The 27354-nt window shown below is 42.8% G+C and overlaps 5 protein-coding genes across 11 annotated transcripts in view; 4 read left to right on the top strand and 1 right to left on the bottom strand.

Annotated features, from left to right (window-relative positions):
* Window positions 1-27354, top strand: part of LOC121645114 (zinc finger protein OZF-like) — a 352747-nt gene that overhangs the window by 38225 nt on the left and 287168 nt on the right. The window lies entirely within an intron of this gene.
* The window catches only part of LOC121645098 (zinc finger protein 420-like), a 1096702-nt gene that overhangs the window by 877620 nt on the left and 191728 nt on the right, over window positions 1-27354 (bottom strand). The window lies entirely within an intron of this gene.
* LOC121645092 (zinc finger protein OZF-like) overlaps window positions 1-27354 on the top strand; it is a 121808-nt gene that overhangs the window by 17607 nt on the left and 76847 nt on the right. For all 6 annotated transcript variants that reach the window (XM_041993436.1, XM_041993431.1, XM_041993433.1 and 3 more), the window contains 2 exons: window positions 8484-8525; window positions 23195-23260. In XM_041993436.1, the coding sequence (XP_041849370.1) occupies window positions 8484-8525; window positions 23195-23260 (108 nt within the window). The remainder of the gene's footprint in view (window positions 1-8483; window positions 8526-23194; window positions 23261-27354) is intronic.
* LOC121644284 (zinc finger protein 260-like) overlaps window positions 1-27354 on the top strand; it is a 75895-nt gene that overhangs the window by 13258 nt on the left and 35283 nt on the right. The gene's annotated exons all lie outside the window — the stretch shown is intronic.
* The window catches only part of LOC121645116 (gastrula zinc finger protein XlCGF57.1-like), a 30976-nt gene continuing 12250 nt past the window's right edge, over window positions 8629-27354 (top strand). Inside the window, exons 1-2 of one of the 2 annotated variants that reach the window (XM_041993508.1) lie at window positions 8629-8721; window positions 11895-13042. In XM_041993508.1, coding sequence (XP_041849442.1) covers window positions 8691-8721; window positions 11895-13042 — 1179 coding nt within the window. In that variant the 5' untranslated portion in view covers window positions 8629-8690. Of the gene's footprint in view, window positions 8722-11894; window positions 13224-27354 lie in introns of those variants that run through there. The other variant, XM_041993509.1, reaches the window with a different exon arrangement.

Below are 27354 nucleotides of genomic sequence, written 5' to 3'. Positions count from 1 at the left end.
TGTATTTTTTTTTTTTTCTTTTTTAAATCAACCAAACCATTTTTGTTAAAGTTAGGGACATTATTAGTAGCAGGTATAGTTTTTTAATCTCCTTTACCATTGTTCTGTCTATTGGAAGACAGATTTCACATTGTATGGTATTCATTGTGTCCCTTTGTCCTTCTAGACATCTCACACCTTCATCTCTGTAAGGAGGAGGAAGAGGATCTCACACACCAGCAGCTCTGTAACCAGGAGAGGAAACTGTGGTATGGACCAGGATGAACCAGAGCCTCCACAGATGAAAGTGGAACAGGAGCAGCAATCCACCAATACAGGGAGGGAGATCAGCTTGTTCTGAAGCAGGAGACTGAAACTTTATAGTGACTCCTAATAATGAGGATGTGATCACATGGAACCAGAACCAAACAGTAACCAGCTCTTCTTTAAACAACTCTCTTCTGGCAGAGCGTCATGTTCAGGAAGCAAACAGGGATGTTTTCTCAGCGTCTGCTATAAATAACAGAGCAGGAGATGGACAGCTCAAAACAGAAGCCACACTAACAACAAAGGGAACTCTTCCAGTTTAGGAAATTACGGTAAAAAGTACAAAGATAAAAAGATTTGTGGAAAAGCCTTAAAGGAGAAGTCACCAGTGAGGAAACATGACTCTGGCAGCACTGGTGAAAAAAACCCTTTTCTGTAATGAGTGTGGAAAATGTTTAGGTACAGATCAGCTTTTTAATGGTCACATGAGAACCCACACAGGTGAGAGGCATTTTCTTGTAAAACATGTGGGAAAAGTTTTACTAGAAGTTGTAATTTGACCTACACATTCGAACGCACACAGGTGAGAGGCCATTTTCTTGTAAAATATGTGGGAAGGTTTCAAGGAAAGTGGTTCTTTGATTGTTTCACAATCGAACACACACAGGTGAGAGGCCATTTTCTTGTAAAATATGTGGGAAAGGTTTCAAGGAAAGTGTTGCTTTGACTGTTCACATCCGAACGCACACAGGTGAGAGGCCATTTTCTTGTAAAATACTGTGGGAAAGGTTTCAAGGAAAGTGGTTCTTTGACTGTTCACAATCGAACACACACAGGTGGAGGCCATTTTCTTGTAAAATATGTGGAAAAGATTTCAAGGAAAGTAGTTCTTTGACTGTTCACATTCGAACACACACAGGTAGAGGCCATTTTCTTGTAAAACATGTGGGAAAGTTGTTACTAGAAGTTGTAATTTGACCTACCACATTCGAACGCATACAGGTGAGAGGCCATTTTCTTGTAAAATATGTGGAAAGATTTCAAGGAAAGTAGTTCTTGACTGTTCACATTCGAACGCATACAGGTGAGAGGCCATTTTCTTGTAAAATATGTGGAAAGATTTCAAGGAAGAAGTGGTTCTTTGACTGTTCACATTCGAACGCACCACAGGTGAGAGGCCATTTTCTTGTAAGATATGTGGGAAAGGTTTCAAGGAAAGTGGTGCTTTGACTGTTCACATTCCGAACGCATACAGGTGAGAGGCCATTTTCTTGTAAAATATGTGGGAAAGGTTTCAAGGAAAGTGGTTCTTTGACTGTTCACATTCGAACGCACACAGGTGAGAGGCCATTTTCTTGTAAAATATGTGGGAAAGGTTTCAGTAGAAATAGTAAACTGACTTCCCACATTCGAACGCACACACGTGAGAAGCCGTATTCTTGTAAAATATGTGGGAAAAGTTTCAAGGAAAGTGGTGCTTTGACTGTTCACATTCGAACGCACACAGGTGAGAGGCCATTTTCTTGTAAAATATGTGGGAAAGGTTTCAGTAGAAATAGTAAACTGACTTCCCACATTCGAACGCACACAGGTGAGAAGCCATTTTCTTGTAAAATATGTGGGAAAGGTTTCAGTAGAAATAGTAAACTGACTTCCCACATTCGAACGCACACAGGTGAGAAGCCATTTTCTTGTAAAATATGTGGGAAAAGTTTCATTGAAAACTGCTTAAATGACCACATGAGAACCCACATACTATAGGGCCGGTTGTTCAAACGTAATCCGATTGGATTTAGGTTATCGGATAGGATCAGATCTTGAAAATGGGTTGTTCAAAACGGAAATCCGGATTCCGAAATCCACTTGTATCACTTAATCCAATCCTGGATTGGATTATCCTGATCCCAACAGAGGGCAGGATTACAAGGCGGATTTCAGGAAGAAACTGTGTTATAACCTAACAGCTGATCAAATAATAGAACTTTTTTTCGGTGCATATGCTTGTTTAACCGTTACAGTTAGAAGAGGTACAACATAGGGACAGGCTTCTGTAAGCCTTTCAGCGTAGCAAAATAAAACGGTAACAAACAGCAAAATAAAAACATGACATCCTGTTTTTGTGTCTGGAGCACTGTGGCACCAAAGGCGCCTGTTCTAGACTCTGGATCACGGTCCTACCTGTCTGAAATGAGTTTCTCTAAAAGCCCTGCAGTGTGTTTTCAAATGTGCTCTATAAATAAATTTGATTTGATTAGACTTGGACTCGTGATCTAAGACTTGAAACAGTCCCTTTACTTTTTTGGTTTCTTTTTTCATGATCTTCTCTCCGTCCGATCTGCTGTCTGTGTTGTGTGCTGTCATTTCTCCAGACGTAACACTGACGTAACGTCACACAAACAGACGCATCCACACGCGCAATCAATCAAAACAATAGCAGCAACGCTGTAACTTTGGGTATTAATACCCACCTCTTCATATTTACACCTGAAAGGCTCTGCCTCTCTGAACTGCTCCTTTATACCCAGTCATGTTACTTTTTCAGCCTGTTGTTCACTGCTCCAACTTTATTTTTAGAGGTGTTGCTGCCATTAAATTAAAAACAAACAAATATTTTTCATGAAATAATAAAATGTTTCAGTTTCAACATCATTTTATGATATTTTCAAATAGGTACATTCTTTTTTTTATCTACACAAAGTTCCAACTTGTTTTAGGGTACTAGTTGCAGATTTATATAGATCAATGTGTTGTTACTCTCCCAATGATCACAGGAAACAGGCCTGTCTGTCCTTTCCCCACACGCCTTACCAGTTGGTGGCGGTAATACGCAAATATATGTTGTTAGCCAACCGCCAATAAACCGCAGAAGAAGAACAGGAAACAGTCGCAGCCAATAGGCTAGCTGCTTTCCGAGCTACACTGTTAGCGGGAAGACGGTTGTGTTGTCGTGTCTCAGCGGAATATTTCAGAGTTTCAGCAACAATGTCTTCAGTTCAGCATCTGAGAGAGTTTATCAGCGAGCGACTAACTGCTGCAGCTGAAGAAATATTCACAGAGTTTGAAAAAACCATCGTTCAGTACGAAGAAGAGATCGATCGTCAGCGCAGACTGCTGGACATCAGCCGGAAACCACAAAGAAACCTCCACACAGCAGGTAAGAAACAAACTTATGTTAAAGTTTTTGTTTTTTTTATAACTAGTTTTATTAACAAAGGAGAAATGAGACAGTTACAGAGACATAAACTGAAAACAATGACAGGCAGACAATATAAAAGACTAAAATGCGTTGTTCATATCACCATTATTCACTATCACTCGATAGCAGCTGAGAAAATAATTTATTTTTCTTCAATTTTTTAAAATTGAATTATCAAAACAATACAAAATATAACATGACAGAACATACTGTGGATTAAAACAAATATAGAAGAGTTACATTCAATAATATAAACATAAAGTAACTTCTTTTTTCTTTCTTTATACAGTACGATGTAAAACTCTTTAAACATATTGCTTTAACTGGATAAATTCTCTTTACAATATTAAATATAACTTCATTGATCATGCTTGTAATTACATATGAGGGAGAAGAAAACGAGCCTTTTGTTGTTTTCTCTCCAAAGGAGAGCATCAGTATTTACATATTAGGAAGAGGAGGAGCAACTTAATTTAACGTCCTGGTAAAGTTTTTGTGCACACTTTTTCTGACATGTGACCTCCATTCATCTGAGATCTGACTCTTGTTTAACAGTTAATTAACCTGCAGCACTGCTGTCTTCAGGTAGACACACTCCATTCTGTTTAGCATGCCTGTATGAGAGGCGCTCCAGTGCGGCCAGTCTCCTTAGCTGATAATACCAATGAGTAGTGGACGTGGGTGGGGGGGCTTTCCACTGGGAAACAATGAGTTATTTGTTACAGCACATTTCATGTACAGGACAATTCAAAGTGCTTTACATAAAACAAAGCATTACAAATATTTAGAAAATAGTAAAAGGCATCAACAACTAATCACAATAAAATAATAAATTACATTAAAATGATTAAAAGCAAGATAAATTTAAAAAAAGTTACCATGCAGATTTCATGCATAGGTCGCATGAGAAAAGAAATGTGTTTAACCTGGATTTAAAAATGTCTACATTTGGTGAAAGTTTAATCTCCACTGGCAGTTTGTTCCACTTGTTGCAGCATAACAGCTAAATGCTGCTTCTCCATGTTTAGTCTGGACTCTGGTCTGGACTCTGGTCTGGACTAGTTGACCAGAGTCTTTGGATCTAAGAGCTGCTGCTAGGTTTATATTCTCTGAACATATCACAGATGTATTCTGGGCTTAACCGTTCTGGATTTGAAACAAGCAGAAGGGGTTTTAAAATCTATTCTGGACTGACCTGAAGCCAGTGTAAAGATTTTAAAACTCGGTGTGATGTGTTTCAGATCTCTTAGTCCTGGTTAAAACTCAAGCAGCAGCATTCTGGATGAGCTGCAGATGTTTAATGCTCTTTTTAGGAAGTCCTGTTAAAAGACCATTACAGTAATCCAGCCTACTGGAGATGAATGCATGGATGAGTTTCTCTTGGTCTTTCGGGAAACTAAACCTTTAATTCTGTTGATGTTCTGAGCTGGTAAAAAGCTTCTTAGTGAAGCTTTGATGTGGCTGCTGAAAAGTCAGGTCTGAGTCTATCAACACTCCCAGGTTACGAACTTGGTCCAGTGATTTTAAAAGCCCGAGTCTCTAGGTGTTTACCAATGCTGACCCTCTTCTCTTTGCTACCAAACAGAATAATCTCAGTTTTGTCTTCGTTTAATTGTAGAAAATTCTCCCTCATCCAGGTGTTTATTTGCTTCAGACACTGACACAATAAGTCTATTTAATTGCAGTCATCTGGTGACAGAGACACATAAAGTTGTGTATCATCTGCATAACTTTGATAATTAATGCTATAGTTCTGTAATATTTGACCCAAAGGGAGCATATACAAGTTGAACAGAAGAGGTCCAAGGACTGACCCCTGGGGGACTCCACAAGTCATGGCCACTCGCTCGGATTCATAGCTGCCGATCGTAACAAAATAACTCCGGCCTTCTAAATAGGACCTGAACCAGTTAAGGACCGCACCAGAAAGTCCAACCCAGTTTTCCAGCCTGTGCAACAGGATTCTGTGTTCTACAGTATCAAACGCAGCACTGAGATCCAACAGAACCAGGACTGATACTAGACCAGAACCAGGACTGATACTTGACCAGAATCAGTATTCGACCTAATGTCATTTAACACTTTGACCAGAGCTGTTTCAGTGCTGTGATGAGGTCGGAAGCCGGACTGAAATTTATCAAGATTTCCACTTTCATTTAAAAAGTCATTAAGCTGGTGAAATACATCTTTTTCAATAATCTTGGAAATAAAAGAGGTTAGAGACGGTCTATAGTTGTTCATTATAGAGGCGTCTAGAGTCCTTTTATTTAGGAGGCTTAATAGCAGCTATCTTTAGTGACTTGGGAAAAATGCCTGATGCCAGTGAGCTGTTAACTATCAGTAGGAGATCACTTTCTACTGAGGTAAAAACTGTTTTTAAAAAGTCGGATGGGATCATGTCCAGAGTGCATGTTGTTGATTTCAAATGTCAAACGATTTCTTGTAGGACTTTTAAATTCACCATTTTAAATTGAGACATGACATCAGAATTATTTTCGGGTTTTAGACACAGACTAATTTTCTTGTTTGACTGTGGGGAATTAATATTTTGTCTGATTGTTTTAAATTTTTGGCTAAAAAGTTTGCAAGTTGGTTGCATTTCTCAGTGGAAAGGAGCTCAGGGCTTATCTGTTTAGGAGGATTTGTAAGTTTTTCAATCATAGCAAACAGAGTGCGAGAATTGTTGACATTCCTGTTAATCATTTCAGATAAATGCAGCTCTCTGGCCTTCACACGCTCATTGTTATAGTTACACAGGCTTTGTTGTACAGCTCATAGTGAATTTGAAGTTTATTTTTCCGCCATTTCCGCTCAGTTTTTCTGCATTCTCTTTTTAGGCTGGTAACCACAGTGGTGTTTCGCCATGGTGTTTTCTGTTTGCTCAAGTTGCTCTTGATTCTTATCGGTGCAACAGCTTCCATTACATTCAAGATTTTCAGACTCTCAACTGACTCTGCACTGCTTGTTGGTTAACATAGCTATGGCCTCCACAAACTTAGCACTGTTCTTTCTTAATGTTCCTCTTCCTAACCGAGGAGCAGGTTGGTTGGACATTCTGAGTGATCAGTAAATCAAACAAAATACAAAAATGGTCAGAAAAGGCCGAGTCAGTGACCACAACCGGAGAAATATCAACACCCTTTGAAATAACCAGGTCCAGAATGTGACCTCGAATGTGGGCCGGTTCTTTTACATGTTGACACAAACCAAACATCCAAAATGGAAGAAAATTCTTGACATTACCATCCGTCATGTTTATCTATGTGGATGGTTAAAATCACCAGTTAAGATGAAATGGTTAAAATCAGTAGAGATAACCGCAATAATTCACCCAGTTTGCACCCATTCTGCTGTACTGGGTGGAAGATGTTTGAGGGGTGATTGATCCCCAAGAATACACAATCTTGGCAGAAAGGGAATATCTTGTGTGACCGATTTGACATATTCATGAATCTCGGCCCAGAAATCTTGGATTTTAGGGCAGCTGCAAGTCATATGGGTCCATTGTGCCTATCTCAGTCTGGTGTCTTCAACACTTTTAATATGAATTTTTTTTAATATTCTGTAAACTCAGGTTCTATTCGTGGATCCGTAAAAAGCTGTATTAAGGATCAGCCTTCACAGGCTGATCTTAGGGTTGGGTCGGGAATCCCTTTTAGAGCATTTATAATATTTAGAGACGTCCCAGCCTCCACCAAAGACCTTCTCAATGCAAGTGAGATAGCTTATAGTTAAAGGGGGTGTAGAGGGAGATTGAAAAGTCTGGAGCAGTAGATATCGAAGCTGTAGATATTTCCAAAACTGAGTCTGTGGCAGCTGAACAGGGTCCCCAAGGCTGCCAGTCTGTCATGCCACAGAATGAACTTAGATGAGTAATTTTACTGTCATCAAAAAATTTGGTTATTATTCAACTTTTTTTTTCACTCACAGTTTCCCTTAAAACTTTAAAAACTCTGGCTCCTAAAGGGTTAATGACTCTACCTTGTTTACTGTCCAGATGTTTGTATCTGTCCTAAAGGGTTAATGACTCTACCTTGTTTACTGTCCAGATGTTTGTATCTGTCCTAAAGGGTTAATGACTCTACCATGTTACCGGTCCAGATGTTTGTATCTGTCCTAAAGGGTTAATGACTCTACCTTGTTTACTGTCCAGATGTTTGTATCTGTCCTAAAGGGTTATAGACTCTACCTTGTTACTGTCGCAGATGTTTGTATCTGTCCCTAAAGGGTTAATGACTCTACCTTGTTTAGCTGTCCAGATGTTTGTATCTGTCCTAAAGGGTTAATGACTCTACCTTGTTTACTGTCCAGATGTTTGTATCTGTCCTAAGGGTTAATGACTCTACCTTGTTTACTGTCCAGATGTTTGTATCTGTCCTAAAGGGTTAATGACTCTACCTTGTTTACTGTCCAGATGTTTGTATCTGTCGTGGTGCTTCATTTCAGCTTCTTCTGGTTAGTTGTGGTGGTTTGAGTTTTGTTTAATTTTGATGGTGATAGCGAGGGCGGGCTGTCCAGCTGTCGCATGTTGCCAGCATTCGCATGAGGCTTCCTTGCTAGCGCCTTCGTGGCGTGGTAATGTGAGTTTTTGCTGGTGGCTTGCCGTTGTGAACCTCTGTACAGGGTCTTCAGATCTCCAGTATCATAGAGTGATATTTTAATGTCACTTAAGGCCATAGGATATAAAGCTCTAGTTTCAAAGTTTGCTGCCTCTGTGATGGAGCTACCTGTTCATAGCTGCCATCATCAACCACCTACGTCATCAGACTCCTTCTTCTACTGTGTTTTAATGTCAGAGTCACTAAGGTGGACTCCTCGGAGAGCCTGATATCTTCTGAATGAAACAAGAACTTGAGACCAAATCCACTCTTTGAATTCTGCTTGAATATGGAACTTTGTTTTTCGTGAGTACATTAATAACCTTGTTCTGTTGTTATTTGTCCCCTGCAGACGTCCATAGCAGCAACATGACTGTGAAGAGGAGAAAGTTCTTGCTGACCAGCAGCTCTTTAAAGAGGACATGAGCTCCAGTCTGGACCAGGAGGAACCAGAACCTCCACAGATCAAAGAGGACCAGGAGGAAGTCCACATCAGTCAGGAGGGAGAGCAGCTTGTTCTGAAGGATGAGACTGACATGGTGGTCAGTGCAAAGTCATGAGTCTGAAGAACTGTTTCACAGAAGTTTCAAAACACCAGCATCCAGTACGAGGAGGAAACCGATCATCAGCCCAGATTGTTGAATATCATCATGAAACCTCAAATAAGGTTACACAGAATAGGTACGTAAACCTTCAGTGGTCTTAATGAACTAACAATACAAAGAGACCAGTGTAAATGTTTATTTTTAGCAGGATAGGTGGAAATTATGGATAATCTTTTATTAAAAATAAATGACTTTGGAATACTTTTGTTAGCAAGAGCGAACATTTGTGGCATGTAACTGCCCTGATGAGACAAGGTGTGGCTTTTAGTCCCGTAAGGATCGGGCCTTGCTTAGGACTCCAGTATGATACAGGGCTGAGAGGTCATTCAGGAAGATCCCTGCAATTTTCCCACCCAGTCTTACAATCCCTGCAATCTGTTCTTGTTTCTGATGGAAAGAGAGCCGTACCAACAGATAAAAGATAAAGTTAAAAGGGATTCGGTAAAACAAGAGAAAAACATTTGCATTAAAGTCCTGTCAACATTACAACTGTGAAGCTTCTGATAAAAATACATGTGCTGGTGAGCCTTCCTGCACACAGCATCAATGTGAAGGTCAAAGGTCAGCCTGTCATCCAGGTGGGTGCCCATATTTATAAGTATTAAGCAGCTCTACTGCTTGGTTCTCAGTCCTGACCGGAGAGATGCTCGCTGGATTCTTCTGAAAGTCAATGCACATTTCTTTTGTTTATGTTAATATTTAAGAAGGATGACCTGCACCAGTCGGTGAGTTCCTTACAGGTCTGTGATCAGGGTCATCACTGCTCACCAAGGACGCAATAACTGAGTCGTCCACAAATTTAACAATATTCAGACCTACGTGTTGGCCGAAAAACTTGTTTGTATAGAAAATGAATAATAAAGGTGAGAGGACGCAGCCCTGGGGAGGTCCAGTGGAAGAGGTGAGGGGGTCTAACAGAACACCATTAACTTTCACACGCTGTGGTCACTGTTAAAAAGTCAACCAGCCAGGCTCCAAGACCAGAATCCATGAGCAGGGAAGTTAGAGCTACAGGTCTAAAGTCGGTAGGAGGTTTGGGAGATGCAGATTTAGGGACTGGAACAATGATGGAATCTTTCCAGAGTGAAGAGACCTTGTGAAGCTGGAGGGATGTTGAAAAAATCATCTTAATATACCTGCGCATCTGGACAGCACAGTTTTTAAGAACATGACCTCTGATGCAATCAGGGCCGGGACTTTTCCTCTCCTTACCTCCACGAGGAAGTTTAACAGTGTTTGCTCCTTTCAACAACAACACTGCCCTGAGAAGAGACAATATTTCTAGAAACAGACAATCCTTTACTAAAATCACAGACATTAAAATATTAAAAAAAAAAAAACTGTTCAGTTCATTAGAAAGCACCAGATCAGACCTTTCCATTTAGGGAGACTCAACATTTCTTTCTTGGTTGCATCCCCATCATGGATTTCACATCCCTCCCATGCAGGGAGCTGTCTGCACTTGGCATGTCTCACCTTGTCCTTGTACCTACATTTGGCGAGTCTGAGCTTCTTGTTTTAGCTGTTTTTTCAAGCTCTCTCTGTTGTGCCATATCACCATATAATAGGCAATGTTTCTTTGGTTAAATATTAGGTCTGTCAAAAATAACACGGTAACGGCGGTGACTAATTTATAGTAATTAATTGTCAATAGTTTTAATGCAGTTAACGCGTGTGCAACATAACAAGCCCCATACATTCGTCATTTCTCCATTATGACGGTGGGACGTGGAGGGCGAGATGGTAAAGATGAGCCGACTGGCTCTGTGGATGGATTTGATAATAAACTCAGGAGAAATGGAGCAACCCATGGATGTCGTCCTTGTGGAAAATGAGGGTTTTAACACCAACTCTTTTCCCGATGAGAGGGTTCCACGTCCGCACTTTCCCCATATTCATTTTTAGACTTATCCTGCGTTTTGCACCAACGTGTCTGTTCTAGTGGATCTCTGGTCATCTTTGTTTATGCAGCAGCTGTTTCCTCCTCCTCTCATGTTGTTCCATAAATCATGATACAAGTTGTCAGATCAGCTGATCGGCTTTTCTTCTTCTTGTTACGTTTGTTTATGGTTCAGCTGAGAAGGAGGAAACGAGCGGGTCATGGTTCACACCAGCACTTATTTACCTCAAGATATTGTTGTTGTCTATTTTTTTGGGCGGGACCTTCTCTACCACAGTAGCTGGCAGGTGGTAGACAGGGTTTGTACTTCAGCTATGCAGGGGCGGGTCTAGAAAAGTTCTGATGGGGGGCCAGACAGGGGCACTGGCCAAGGGGGGCACAAATTAGACCTTTTGATGAAATATTAAACTGATTATTACAACTAAAGTGATCATCTAATGTAATAAAGCAAAGAAAAACTTCCCAGTGATATAATTCATCAGCAGGTGTTTACTTTGGGTGATGCTGCTGTGGGACTTTTATCATTGCTGCACAAACAAACACTTCAATAATAAAAAGAGAACGATCTGTGGACTTCGACTGTTTGAAACAAAATGTTGCATCATCCTCTGGACACACACAAAGTTTAAGAGCTGCACCCGCCCTCTGAAATGAGTCTTTGTGTCATGTAACATAACGTTAAGCAATCATCTCCCTTCCTTCCACGGATCAGGTCTAATACAACAGCTGACCGACCGAGCTGCAGGTTCTGTGTTAGAGCCAGTTACCTTGGCAACAAGTCACAACGAAATAGTCCACTCAGCCGCTTCTTGTGAAAAACTTACGATTTTAACAGTGAAAAACAACATTAATGCATTAATAATTTATTTAATATTCATTTCTTTTCTAAGTGACCATAGTATAAGCGGGATAATGCCCCTCGAGGTGTCCATTATTATAAATGAATGGACTTTGCGGAGGCGTGAACCGTCCTCCGCTTTGCATTGGATGGTTCACACCTCCGCGTTGTCCATTGATAAAAACAGATGACCTTAACCAAATCAAGTCACCCACATGCTAATGCCAGGCAAAACTATTGATAAAAGATAACTCGATAAATGTAAGTCCTTTAGATCCCCCCCTACAGGATGTCAAAGAGTATGTATCTCCTGGTGGACGTCTCCCATTTAAACTCCTTCAGCTTTCTGTATTTTTTTTTTCTTTTTTAAATCAACCAAACCATTTTTTGTTGAAGTTAGGGACATTATTAGTAGCAGGTATAGTTTTTTAATCTCCTTTACCATTGTTCTGTCTATTGGAAGACAGATTTCACATTGTATGGTATTCATTTTGTCCCTTTGTCCTTCTAGACGTCCCACACCTTCATCTCTGTAAGGAGGAGGAAGAGGATCTCACCAACCAGCAGCTCTGTAACCAGGAGAGGAACTGTGGTATGGACCAGGATGAACCAGAGCCTCCACAGATGAAAGTGGAACAGGAGCAGCAATCCACCAATCAGGAGGGAGATCAGCTTGTTCTGAAGCAGGAGACTGAAACTTTTATAGTGACTCCTAATAATGAGGACGGTGATCACATGGAACCAGAACCAAACAGTAACCAGCTCTTCTTTAACAACTCTCTTCTGGCAGAGCGTCATGTTCAGGAAGCAAACAGGGATGTTTTCTCAGCGTCTGCTATAAATACAGAGCAGGAGATGGACAGCTCAAACAGAAGCCACACTAACAACAAAGGGAACTCTTCCAGTTTAGGAAATTATGGTAAAAATTACAAAGATAAAAAGATTTGTGGAAAAGCCTTAAAGAAAAAGTCACCAGTGAGGAAACATGACTCTGGCAGCACTGGTGAAAAACCCTTTTCTTGTAATGAGTGTGGAAAATGTTTTAGAGACAGAAAAGGTGTTAATGTTCACATGAGAATCCACACAGGTGAGAAACCATATTCTTGTAAAACATGTGGGAAAAGTTTTACTACAAATTGTAAATTGACCTACCACATTCGAACGCACACAGGTGAGAAGCCATTTTCTTGTAAAATATGTGGGAAAGGTTTCAGGGAACGTGGTCCTTTGACTGTTCACATTCGAACGCACACAGGTGAGAGACCATTTTCTTGTAAAATATGTGGGAAAGGTTTCAGGCAACGTGGTCCTTTGACTGTTCACATTCGAACGCACACAGGTGAGAGGCCATTTTCTTGTAAAATATGTGGGAAAGATTTCAAGGAAAGTGGTGCTTTGACTGTTCACATTCGAACGCACACAGGTGAGAGGCCATTTTCTTGTAAGATATGTGGGAAAAGTTTTACTACAAATTGGAATTTGACCTACCACATTCGAACGCACACAGGTGAGAAACCATTTTCTTGTAAAACATGTGGGAAAAGTTTTACTACAAATTGGACTTTGACCTACCACATTCGAACGCACACAGGTGAGAAGCCATTTTCTTGTAAAATATGTGGGAAAGGTTTCAAGGAAAGTGGTTCTTTGACTGTTCACATTCGAACGCACACAGGTGAGTATGTGTTGTAGAAAAATTACCAAGAGTCTGGAATGAGTAAAAGTATAAAAAGTTTATTTTACAGGAGAAGTATTGAATAAAGAATTACTTGCAAGTAATTAGAGTGGTCATCCCGACTCGCGTGAAGTTGGAAGAGACTCTGGGGATTCATCAGAGAAAAACTGGTCCCCAGCTGAAGGTCAAACAGCAAAATAATAAATGAGGAATAAAAGACTGAGTGGTGCCACTTTCTTCCAGTTTTCAGACAAAGCCCACATACCACAACAAGCTGATATCTCAAACAACTACTTCTATCTAGCAGGTCGAAAACCAGTCTCAACTCTGCCATATCAGAGCTCTGGAAGAAAGTGGTCAGTCTGACCTCACACACACACACACAATGAAAACTGTAACTTCAGTATTCTGTAAAATGAAAACACACGATATGAAAACGTAATAGTGAATGGATTAACAATAATAAATGAATATAGTAAAGGAAGTAATTATAGGTGTGATTATAATATTATATATAGAGCATAATAAGTAAAATTTCTTCCACACTCTAAGGCATAATCTCCTGGAGAAACATTAATGTTATATTCTAAAAGAAAACCTTCATAGGAGAACAACAGGCCATCTGTGTTAAATAACTGATCGACCAATATAATAGTATTATGAAACCAATAATCCATTATTCCAGTAGATAATTATGCGGGGTCGTAAGAAACCCCTAAAACAACAGTCACTTACAGTGAACCTGAGAGATCTGGAAGTATGCAAGTGCAGATCCATTTACAAAACCTCTGACTGAAATTACAACATAACCGTTAGCACAGCTTTCAGGCATTAGCTAACGCTAGTTCTGGCAACAGAGTGAGTGACAGTGGGTTCAGCCAATCACGTTACAAGAAACACGGTGCAAAACCAATCATATCGGTTGAATGATTTATAAGGTGGGACTAATAGCAGTGATTACTTATACATAAAATACATAAGAATGGTAGCGGAAACACTGACAGAAACAGGATCTATTTATCATATTTGGAGCAAATTTAAACATATTTGCTTTAACTGGATAAATTCTCTTTACAATATTAAATATAACTTCATTGATCATGTTTGTAATTACATATGAGGGAGAACAAAACGAGCCTTTTGTTGTTTTCTGTCCAAAGGAGAGCCATCAATATTTACATATAAGGAAGAGGGAGGAGCAACTTTAATTTAACGTCCTGTTAAAGTTTTTGTGCACGCTTTTTTTCTGACATGTTGACTCCATTCATCTGAGATCTGACTCTTGTTTAACAGTTAATTTAACCTGCAGCACAGCCGTCTTCAGGTAGACACACTTCATTCTGTTTAGCAGCCTGTATGAGAGGCGCTCCAGTGCGACCAGTCTCCTTAGCTGATAATACCAATGAGTAGTGGACGGGGTGGGGGGGCTTTCCACTGGGAAACAATGAGTTTATTTGTATAGCACATTTCATGTACAGGACAATTCAAAGTGCTTTACATAAAACAAAGGCATTACAGATATTTAGAAATAGTAAAAGGCATCAACACATAATCACAATAAAATAATAAATTACATTAAAATGATTAAAAGCAAGATAAGTTTAAAAAGTTACCGTGCAGATTTCATGCATAGGCACATGAGAAAAGAAATGTTTTTAACCTGGATTTAAAAATGTCTACATTTGGTGAAAGTTTAATCTCCACTGGCAGTTTGTTCCACTTGTTTGCAGCATAACAGCTAAATGCTGCTTCTCCATGTTTAGTCTGGACTCTGGTCTGGACTAGTTGACCAGAGTCTTTGGATCTAAGAGCTCTGCTAGGTTTATATTCTCTGAACATATCACAGATGTATTCTGGGCCTAAACCGTTCTGGGATTTGTAAACAAGCAGAAGGGTTTTAAAATCTATTCTGTGACTGACTGGAAACCAGTGTAAAGATTTCAAAACTGGTGTGATGTGTTCAGATCTCTTAGTCCTGGTTAAAACTCTAGCAGCAGCGTTTTGGATGAGCTGCAGGTGTTTAAAACTCTTTTTAGGAAGTCCTGTTAAAAGGACCATTACAGTAATCCAGCCTACTGGAGATGAATGAATGGATGAGTTTCTCTTGGTCTTTCTGGGAGACTAAACTTTTAATTCTGTTGATGGTAAAAAGCTTCTTAGTGAAGCTTTGATGTGGCTGCTGAAAGTCAGATCTGAGTCTATCAACACTCCCAGGTTACGAACTTGGTTGGTGATTTTAAGAGCCCGAGTCTCCAGGGGTCTCATTTATAACCGTTGCGTACGCACAAAATGGGGCCTGAAACTGCATCCAGAGTCCTCTTGTGGCAGCGTGGGGTCCTGTCACCATGTCTCCAATTAATTTTGCGCTCTGGCTGTATGACCGCAGATGTGATTTCGGCTCACTGGTCAGCGTGCATGACTTCAACCCGGCAAGAGTTCATAACCCGTCTCCGCTGTCTATGCGTCCTGCTACACTCTTCCACATCCAATTTCTCTATATTGCAGGAGAACAGGCCGACATTAAAAGGCAATTTGCAGCAATGTCCGGTTTTCCTAATGTAATCGGCGCAATTGACTGCACTCATATTGCTATAAGGGCCCCATATGTCGATGAATTCATGTATGTCAATAGGAAGCATGTGCATACTATCAATGTTCAAGTCATATGTCAATCCAACATGATGTTGACAAATGTAGTTGCACGATGGCCTGGCTCTACACATGACTCTTACATCCTAGCGCAAAGCAGTGTAGAGAAGAGACTGCAGGCAGGCGCTGTACGTGATGGCTGGCTTCTTGGTAAGACAATAACTTTATATTGACAACCAGCTTAGCCAGATGCAGACCACTGATGCACTGTTTCATTGAAATGCAGGGGACAGTGGCTACCCCCTCCGGCGCTGGCTCCTGACCCCCTTCCCAAACCCCCAGAGCGCAGAGGAGACCCTGTTCAATACCGCTCACTCCCGTGCGCGCTCAACTGTAGAGCGCGCCATCGGCCTTTTAAAATGCCGGTGGCGGTGTCTGGATGCGTCAGGGGGTAGAGTATTGTACCATCCCCAAAAGGTGCGCAGGATCGTGAGGGCGTGTGGTGTGCTGCACAACCTGGCACTGAGGCACGGCATCCAACTACCTCCTGGCCTCCCCCCTCCTCGGAATGCCGACCCTCACCCACAGCCCCCTCCCAGACACAGGGAGTTCCAACACGGGGCACGGCTCCGTGAGGAGGTCATGCAGCGATTAAGCAGACAATAAGGTTCACTTTTTCACAAGCTCTTTTAATGTGTTTGGAATGTCGAACATAATGTCACACAAATTATGCAGTGTTGTTCTGATTTCCTTCAGTTCATTGATGGTTTCTTTTTGATCTCCGCCATGGTCCGCTCTGTCCCGCTCACAGAGTTAACTGAGGTAACTATGTGTTGCCACTCACGACACTTACTCTTATTTGTCACGCCACTACTGTGGCTACCAAACAAAATAATTTTTCGACTCTCCACCTCACTCACTAATACATCGATTTCTGGCTCTGTGAAGTTGCGTTTTTTGGTTCGCTTCCCTGCGGTTGCCGTTGTTCATGGATCACAACATGGATCAGCTGGCTCATTTTAATACACGCTGAGCTACTTTGCATTGACCATTTATGGTGGAAAGTGGGCGTGTAGTGGGCGGAACATGAGCCAAATTCACCTGCGCAAACTTCAAGGACGAGTGTGATTTATAAAGGGGAAATTGCTTGCACCTGTGCGTACGCACGGTTTTATAAATCAGAATATTTTATGGCGTACGCCAACTTCCGGTTTTGGGCGTAAGCACACTTTTAGTAAGAATCCTACGCACAGTTTTATAAATGAGACCCCAGGTGTTTACCAATGCTGACCCTCTTCTCTTTGCTACCAAACAGAACAAATTCTCCCTCATCCAGGTTGCTCCAGACACTGACACATAAAGTCTATTGGGCTGCAGTCATCTGGTGACAGAGAAACATAAAGTTGTGTATCATCAGCATAACTTTGATAATTAATGCTATAGTTCTGCTATAGTTCTGTAATATTTGACCCAAAGGGAGCATATACAAGTTGAACAGAAGAGGTCCAAGGACTGACCCCTGGGGGACTCCACAAGTCATGGCCACTCGCTCGGATTCATAGCTGCCGATCGTAACAAAATAACTCCGGCCTTCTAAATAGGTCCTGAACCAGTTAAGAACCGCACCAGAAAGTCCAACCCAGTTTTCCAGCCTGTGCAACAGGATTCTGTGTTCTACAGTATCAAACGCAGCACTGAGATCCAACAGAACCAGGACTGATACTAGACCAGAACCAGGACTGATACTTGACCAGAATCAGTATTCGACCTAATGTCGTTTAACACTTTGACCAGAGCTGGTTCAGGGCTGTGATGAGGTCGGAAGCCTGAAATTTATCAAGATTTCCACTTTCATTTAAAAAGTCATTAAGCTGGTGAAATACAACTTTTTCAATAATCTTGGAAATAAAAGAGAGGTTAGAGACGGTCTATAGTTGTTCATTATAGAGGCGTCTAGAGTCCTTTTCTTTAGGAGGCTTAATAGCAGCTATCTTTAGTGACTTGGGAAAAATGCCTGATGCCAGTGAGCTGTTAACTATCAGTAGGAGATCACTTTCTACTGAGGTAAAAACTGTTTTTAAAAAGTCGGATGGGATCATGTCCAGAGTGCATGTTGTTGATTTCAAATGTCAAACGATTTCTTGTAGGACTTTTAAATCAACCATTTTAAATTGAGACATGACATCAGAATTATTTTCGGGTTTTAGACACAGACTAATTTTCTTGTTTGACTGTGGGGAATTAATATTTTGTCTGATTGTTTTAAATTTTTGGCTAAAAAGTTTGCAAGTTGGTTGCATTTCTCAGTGGAAAGGAGCTCAGGGCTTATCTGTTTAGGAGGATTTGTAAGTTTTTCAATCATAGCAAACAGAGTGCGAGAATTGTTGACATTCCTGTTAATCATTTCAGATAAATGCAGCTCTCTGGCCTTCACAGCTCATTGTTATAGTTACACAGGCTTTGTTTGTACAGCTCATAGTGAATTTGAAGTTTATTTTTCCGCCATTTCCGCTCAGTTTTTCTGCATTCTCTTTTTAGGCTGGTAACCACAGTGGTGTTTCGCCATGGTGTTTTCTGTTCGCTCAAGTTGCTCTTGATTCTTATCGGTGCAACAGCTTCCATTACATTCAAGATTTTCAGACTCTCAACTGACTCTGCACTGGTTGTTGGTAACATAGCTATGGCCTCCACAAACTTAGCACTTGTTCTTTCATTAATGTTCCTCTTCCTAACCGAGGAGCAGGATGATTGGACATTCTGAGTGATCAGTAAATCAAACAAAATACAAAGATGGTCAGAAAAGGCCAAGTCAGTGACCACAACCGGAGAAATATCAACACCCTTTGAAATAAGCAGGTCCAGAATGTGACCTCGAATGTGGGCCGGTTCTTTTACATGTTGACACAAACCAAACATCCAATATGGAAGAAAATTCCTTGACATTACCATCCGTCATGTTATCTATGTGAATGTTAAAATCACCAGTTAAGATGAAATGGTTAAAATCAGTAGAAATAACCGACAATAATTCACCCAGTTTGCACCCATTCTGCTGTACTGGGTGGAAGATGTTTGAGGGGTGATTGATCCCCAAGAATACACAATCTTGGCAGAAAGGGAATATCTTGTGTGACCGATTTGACATATTCATGAATCTCGGCCCAGAAATCTTGGATTTTAGGGCAGCTGCGAGTCATATGGGTCATTGTGCCTATCTCAGTCTGGTGTCTTCAACACTTTTAATATGAATTTTTTTAATATTCTCTAAACTCAGGTTCTATTCGTGATCCGTAAAAGCTGTATTAAGATCAGCTTCCCAGGCTGATCTTAGGGTTGGGTCGGGAATCCCTTTTAGAGCATTTATAATATTTAGAGACGTCCCAGCCTCCACCAAAGACCTCCTCAATGTAAGTGAGATAGCTTATAGTTAAAGGGGGTGTAGAGGGAGATTGAAAAGTCTGGAGCAGTAGATATCGAAGCTGTAGATATTTCCAAAACTGAGTCTGTGGCAGCTGAACAGGGTCCCCAAGGCTGCCAGTCTGTCATGCCACAGAATGAACTTAGATGAGTAATTTTACTGTCATCAAAAAATTTGGTTCTCTTTCAAAAAATTTTTCACTCACAGTTTCCCTTAAAACTTTAAAAACTCTGGCTCCTAAAGGGTTAATGACTCTACCTTGTTTACTGTCCAGATGTTTGTATCTGTCCTAAAGGGTTAATGACTCTACCATGTTTACTGTCCAGATGTTTGTATCTGTCCTAAAGGGTTAATGACTCTACCTTGTTTACTGTCCAGATGTTTGTATCTGTCCTAAAGGGTTAATGACTCTACCTTGTTTACTGTCCAGATGTTTGTATCTGTCGTGGTGCTTCATTTCAGCTTCTTCTGGTTAGTTGTGGTGGTTTGAGTTTTGTTTAATTTTGATGGTGATAGCGAGGGCGGGCTGTCCAGCTGTCGCATGTTGCCAGCATTCGCTGAGGCTTCCTTGCTAGCGCCTTCGTGGCGTGGTACTGTAATGTGAGTTTTTGCTGGTGGCTTGCCGTTGTGAACCTCTGTACAGGGTCTTCAGATCTCCAGTATCATAGAGTGATATTTTAATGTCACTTAAGGCCCATAGGATAAAGCTCTAGTTTCAAAGTTTGCTGCCTCTGTGATGGAGCTACCTGTTCAAGCTGCCATCTCAACCACCTACGTCATCAGACTCCTTCTTCTACTGTGTTTTAATGTCAGTCACTAAGGTGGACTTGGAGAGCCTGATATCTTCTGAATGAAACAAGAACTTGAGACCAAATCCACTCTTTGAATTCTGCTTGAACATGTGAACTTTGTTTTTCTTTTTTTTTTTTTTTTTTTTTTTTTTTTAAACCTGTCTTGTCCAGCATCGTTGCAAACAGAATGATTGTCTGGCTGCTGTCTGGTGCTGGGCAATTTTACTCTATCAAGCAGGGATTTATACTACATGTATAAAGTCCCTCTTGATGACATGAAAAACTTTATTAAATCAGACTCTTAATGCTGGACTCGACCGGAGGGGACAGAGAGAGAGAGAGATAGAAAAGAAAGTAGAGAGAAGAGGGAGGGGAGAGAGAGGGACAGAAAGGGTGTGGGGAGTGCGGGTGGGGACTTGAAACATCATACAGAAAACCATGTAATCCATACTACTTACAACATATATAGCTAAGATCATCCTAGCCAGTAGGTCATTACACAACTAGTTGATAATAGTAACAATAATAATAATCACAATAATAGTAATAATAATAATAGTAGTAGTAATAATAATAAGAGTAAGAGTAATAATAATAATAATAAGAACAGAAATAATAAAAAAAAAAAGAAAAAAAAATATGATAATAGATATAAGTGAAACTGCTGTATTCAAGAACACGCGCAGAGAAACCTGTGTGGATATGCTGGAGAACTCGGCCACACGGCGACGCAAAGACTGTGTGGAGACGTTCAGGAAGGAGTGACCATGCAGAGTGATCATGCAGATGCCACTTCACTTGAACAGAGGCCAGAGTCAGGCCAGCGGTCCCGAGACCCAGGCCACCAGCCCCCCCGTAGGCTACAGATCCCGACCGGTCCACAGAGACGACCACATCGCCCGCACCAGGAAGGCAGCAGCAGGGAGACCCCAGCAGGAGCCGCCCCGCGGACACAGGGCACCGGCCCCCGGCAGGCCGAGGCCAGCAGTACCCGACCCACCCCGGGGCACCGGCCGCCCGGGACAGACGGGGGCAGAGGGCCCGGGCCCAGGAGCGCAGGGACACCCCCCACCCCCACAGGCCAAGGGCCAGCACGCCACCCGGGGGGACCCTGCCCGCCCAGACGGCCACCGCCAGAGGCCAGCCCCACACCCCAGCGCCCAGCCGCACACCCCGAGAACCAGTCTCCTGCCCCCCCCCCCAGACCACACACACAAACACACACACTCTCCTTCCACTCCTCCATTCATCCTCCCACACATACACCATCCAACCCTTACATACTCTGTCCTCCCACACACACACACCATCCTTCCACCATCCATCCTTCCACACACACACCATCCTTCCACCATCCATCCTCCCACACACTCACCATCCTTCCACCATACACTCTCCCACACCTACCCCATCCTCCCACACACACATCATCCCTCCACCACTCATCCTCCCACACATACACCATCCTCCACCTTCACACCTCCCACACACACACACACACACCATCCTTCCACTACCCATCCTCCCACACATACATCATTCTCCTACACATACACCGTCCTCCCTCTCCTACCACCAAACATCCACCTTCACGTACCCCATCCTCCCACACACACACACACCACCCCTCCATCACCCACTCTCCCAAACATACACCACTCCCCCACACACACAACCATCCTCCCTCCCATACACCATCCATTCCTCCTGCACACACACCATTCTTCCACCATCCATCCTCCCACACACTCCCCATCCCTGCACCATACATTCTCCCACACTACCCCATCCTCCCCCACATACATCATCCCTCCACCATTCATCCTCCCACCACCCACACCACCCCCCCTCCCACACACCACACATCCACCTCCACACACCCCCCCTCCCACACACACACACCATCCCTCCACCAACCCATCCCCCCACACACACACCACTCTCCACCCACACACCCCCCCCCCCCCCCCACATACACACACACACACACAAACACCATCCCCCAACCACCATCCTCCCGCCACCCCACGCCGCGGGGGGACAGCCCCAGCCAGGAGGCGAGGAGACACAAGCCAGGCCCCCACCCCCCCCACCCCGCCCCAGTCCCCCACTCCCCACCCCCAAAACAGCACCTTCCCCCCGAGGGCCAGCAGCCAAACCCCCCGGGACAGCCCGCCCACGCCCCAGGCCAACGCGACAGGCCACCCGGCCCGCCCCGCCCCCGGGCCATCCATGGAGACAGGGGCGCTTGAAGACCCCATCGCCCCTCCCTCCCCCACTAGTGAGGGAATATATTATGTGCTGTTTGCGATTAAAAAGAGGGTTAAAATTGGGGGGCAGTAACTGCATTGAGGAGGGGGTGGGGCCCCCTGAGCAGTCCCACCCACCTGACCTCGCATGTTCCACCCCCCAAAACGTGTTTGTAGGTTGCAAATGTTATTTGTGCTCAGTGACTAAGTGGAAATTAAAAGCTGGGAGGCATGCTGCCGCTCGGCGAAGCACGGGGCCACTATGATGACCCCCCTGCCCCGCCCAGCGCAACAAGCACACCCCCACGGCCCTACCTGTGTATGTAGTGAAGAGTTGGGAGGGGAGGGGGTCAGGAGATGTAGGTCCAGAGGGGGGTAAGCCTCCCCCCTGGAAGACGACCCGCCAGTGGCTTAGGGCGCCCCTGTCCCCCGCCAGCCCCGAAGGGCGTCACAGGCCCAGAGCAGGCACCCCAACCCAGGCACGCCACGAACCCCCCCCAGGGGCCAGCCACCAGCCCAAGGGGGCCACTTTCCTCTTCTGAGTGGGAGCGGGGCGAGGCGAAGGAAGGAACCCCAGGCCCCCGCCCCCAACACCCAGCCAGGGCGCCCCCAGAGGACACGTCCTAACCCCCTGCAAACGCACACACACTCCTTTTTTTTTTTTTTTTTTTTTTTTTTTTTTTCTCCCCAAGCCACTCACACACACTCTCACACACCTCTATATACCAACACCTCAATACGTGCACATACCTCCACACACACGTCACGCACATACCTATAAACACACACACCGGTGCCCACATACACACACACTCTCATACCCCTCCATACACATACACCACTACACACACACTCACATACATACCTGCATATACACACAAGCACCTCCATACATACTCACGCCTCCACCCACTCCTTCACTCCTTCACATTCCTGAACTTTGTTTTTCGTAACTACATTAATAACCTTGTTCTGTTGTTATTTGTCTCTGCAGACGTCCAGCAGCAACATGACTGTGAAGAGGAGAAAGTTCTTGCTGACCAGCAGCTCTTTAAACAGGACATGAGCTCCAGTCTGGACCAGGAGGAGCCAGAACCTCCACAGATCAAAGAGGACCAGGAGGAACCAGAACCTCCACAGATCAAAGAGGACCAGGAGGAAGTCCACATCAGTCAGGCGGGAGAGCAGCTTGTTCTGAAGGATGAGACTGACATGGTGGTTCAGTGCAAGTCTGAGTCTGAAGAACTGTTCACAGAGTTTCAAAACACCAGCATCCAGTACGAGGAGGAACCCGATCATCAGCCAGATTGTTGAATATCATCATGAAAACCTCAAATAAGGTTACACAGAATAGGTACGTAAACTTCAGTGGTCTTAATGAACTAACAATACAAAGAGACCAGTGTAAATGTTTATTTTTAGCAGGATAGGTGGAAATTATGGATAATCTTTTATTAAAAATAAATGCCTTTGGAATACTTTTGTTAGCAAGAGCGAACATTTGTGGCATGTAACTGCCCTGATGAGACAAGGTGTGGGCTTTTAGTCCGTAAGGATCGGGCCTTGCTTAGGACTCCAGTATGATACAGGGCTGAGAGGTCATTCAGGAAGATCCCTGCAATTTTCCCCACCCAGTCTTACAATCCCTGCAATCTGATCTTGTTTCTGATGGAAAGAGAGCCCGTACCAACAGATAAAAGATAAAGTTAAAAGGGATTCGGTAAAACAAGAGAAAAACATTTGCATTAAAGTCCTGTCAACATTACAACTGTGAAAGCTTCTGATAAAAATACATGTGCTGGTGAGCCTTCCTGCACACAGCATCAATGTGAAGGTCAAAGGTCAGCCTGTCATCCAGGTGGGTGCCCATATTTATAAGTATTAAGCAGCTCTACTGCTTGGTGTCTCAGTCCTGACCGGAGAGATGCTCGCTGGGTTCTTCTGAAAGTCAATGCACATTTCTTTTGTTATGTTAATATTTCAGAAGGCAGACCTACACCAGTCGGTGAGTTCCTTACAGGTCTGTGATCAGGGTCATCACTGCTCACCAAGGGACACGATAACTGAGTCGTCCGCAAATTTAACAATATTCAGACCTACGTGTTGGCCGAAAAACTTGTTTGTATAGAAAATGAATAATAAAGGTGAGAGGACGCAAGCCCTGGGGGTCCAGTGGAAGAGGTGAGGGGGTCTAACAGAACACCATTAACTTTCACACGCTGTGGTCACTGTTTAAAAGTCAACCAGCCAGGCTCCAAGACCAGAATCCATGAGCAGGGAAGTTAGAGCTACAGGTCTAAAGTCGGTAGGAGGTTTGGGAGATGCAGATTTAGGGACTGGAACAATGATGGAATCTTTCAGAGTGAAGAGACCTTGTGAAGCTGACGGGATGTTGAAAAAATTCATCTTAATATACCTGCCAGCTGGACAGCACAGTTTTTAAGAACATGACCTCTTGATGCCATCAGGGCCGGGACTTTTCCTCTCCTTACCTCCACGAGGAAGTTTAACAGTGTTGCTCCTTTCAACAACAACACTGCCCTGAGAAGAGACAATATTCTAGAAACAGACAATCCTTTACTAAAATCACAGACATTAAAATATTAAAAAAAAAACCTGTTCAGTTTCATTAGAAAGCACCAGATCAGACCTTCCATTTAGGGACACTCAACATTTCTTTGGTTGCATCCCCATCATGGATTTCACCCCCTCCCATGCAGGGAGCTGTCTGCACTTGCATGGTCTCAACCTTGTCCTTGTACCTACATTTGGCGAGTCTGAGCTCTTGTTTTAGCTGTTTTTTCAAGCTCTCTCTGTTGTGCAATATCACCATATAATAAGCAAATGTTTCTTTGGTTAAATATTAGGGCTGTCAAAAATAACACGGTAACGGCGGTGACTAATTTATAGTAATTAGTTGTCAATAGTTTTAATGCAGTTAACGCGTGTGCAACATAACAAGCCCCATACATTCGTCATTTCTCCATTATGACGGCGGGACGTGGAGGGCGAGATGGAAAAGATGAGCCGACTGGCTCTGTGGATGGATTTGATAATAAACTCAAGAGAAATGGAGCAACCCATGGACGTCGTCCTCGTGGAGAATGAGGGTTTTAACACCAACTCTTTTCCCGATGAGAGGGTTCCACGTCCGCACTTTCCCCATATTCATTTTTAGACTTATCCTGCGTTTTGCACCAACGTGTCTGTTCTAGTGGATCTCTGGTCATCTTTGTTTATGCAGCAGCTGCTTCCTCCTCTCATGTTGTTCCATAAATCATGATACAAGTTGTCAGATCAGCTGATCGGCTTTTCTTTCTTGTTGCGTTTGTTTATGGTTCAGCTGAGAAGGAGGAAACGAGCGGGTCATGGTTCACACCAGCACTTATTTACCTCAAGATATTGTTGTTGTCTATTTTTTTTTTGGCGGGACCTTCTCTACCACAGTAGCTGGCAGGTGGTAGACAGGGTTTGTACTTCAGCTATGCAGGGGCGGGTCTAGAAAAGTTCTGATGGGGGGCCAGACAGGGGCACTGACCAGGGGGGGCACAAATTAGACCTTTTGATGAAATATTAAACTGATTATTACAACTAAAGTGATCATCTAATGTAATAAAGCAAAGAAAAAACTTCCCCAGTGATATAATTCATCAGCAGGTGTTTACTTTGGGTGATGCTGCTGTGGGACTTTTATCATTGCTGCACAAACAAACACTTCAATAATAAAAAGAGAACGATCTGTGGACTTCGACTGTTTGAAACAAAATGTTGCATCATCCTCTGGACACACACAAAGTTTAAGAGCTGCACCCGCCCTCTGAAATGAGTCTTTGTGTCATGTAACATAACGTTAAGCAATCATCTCTCTTCCTTCCACGGATCAGGTCTAATACAACAGCTGACCGACCGAGCTGCAGGTTCTGTGTTAGAGCCAGTTACCTTGGCAACACGTCACAACAAAATAGTCCACTCAGCCGCTTCTTGTGAAAAACTTACGATTTTAACAGTGAAAAACAACATTAATGCATTAATAATTTATTTAATATTCATTTCTTTTCTAAGTGACCATAGTATAAGCGGGATAATGCCCCTCGAGGTGTCCATTATTATAAATGAATGGACTTTGCGGAGGTGTGAACCGTCTTTCGCTTTGTGTTGGACGGTTCACGCCTCCGTGTCGTCCATTGACAAAAACAGATGACCTCAACCAAATCAAGTCACCCACATGCTAATGCCAGGCAAAACTATTGATAAAAGATAACTCGATAAATGTAAGTCCTTTAGATCCCCCCCTACAGGATGTCAAAGAGTATGTATCTCCTGGTGGACGTCTCCCATTTAAACTCCATCAGCTTTCTGTATTTTTTTTTTTTCTTTTTTAAATCAACCAAACCATTTTTTGTTAAAGTTAGGGACATTATTAGTAGCAGGTATAGTTTTATAATCTCCTTTACCACTGTTCTGTCTATTGGAAGACAGATTTCACATTGTATGGTATTCATTGTGTCCCTTTGTCCTTCTAGACATCTCACACCTTCATCTCTGTAAGGAGGAGGAAGAGGATCTCACCAACCAGCAGCTCTGTAACCAGGAGAGGAACTGTGGTATGGACCAGGATGAACCAGAGCCTCCACAGATGAAAGTGGAACAGGAGCAGCAATCCACCAATCAGGAGGGAGATCAGCTTGTTCTGAAGCAGGAGACTGAAACTTTTATAGTGACTCCTAATAATGAGGACGGTGATCACATGGAACCAGAACCAAACAGTAACCAGCTCTTCTTTAACAACTCTCTTCTGGCAGAGCGTCATGTTCAGGAAGCAAACAGGGATGTTTTCTCAGCGTCTGCTATAAATACAGAGCAGGAGATGGACAGCACAAACAGAAGCCACACTAATAACAAAGGGAACTCTTCCAGTTTAGGAAATTATGGTAAAAATTACAAAGATAAAAAGATTTGTGGAAAAGCCTTAAAGGAGAAGTCACCAGTGAGGTAACATGACTCTGGCAGCACTGGTGAAAAACCCTTTTCTTGTAATGAGTGTGGAAAATGTTTTAGAGACAGATAAAGTGTTAATGTTCACATGAGAATCCACACAGGTGAGAAACCATATTCTTGTAAAACATGTGGGAAAAGTTTTACTACAAATTGTAAATTGACCTACCACGTTCGAACGCACACAGGTGAGAAGCCATTTTCTTGTAAAATATGTGGGAAAGGTTTCAGGGAACGTGGTGCTTTGACTGTTC

This window comes from Melanotaenia boesemani, chromosome 8 (genome assembly GCF_017639745.1).
Source record: "Melanotaenia boesemani isolate fMelBoe1 chromosome 8, fMelBoe1.pri, whole genome shotgun sequence".
Lineage (NCBI taxonomy): Eukaryota > Metazoa > Chordata > Actinopteri > Atheriniformes > Melanotaeniidae > Melanotaenia > Melanotaenia boesemani.
Note: the sequence above shows the minus strand (reverse complement) of the source record. Positions and strands in the feature narration are given on the sequence as shown.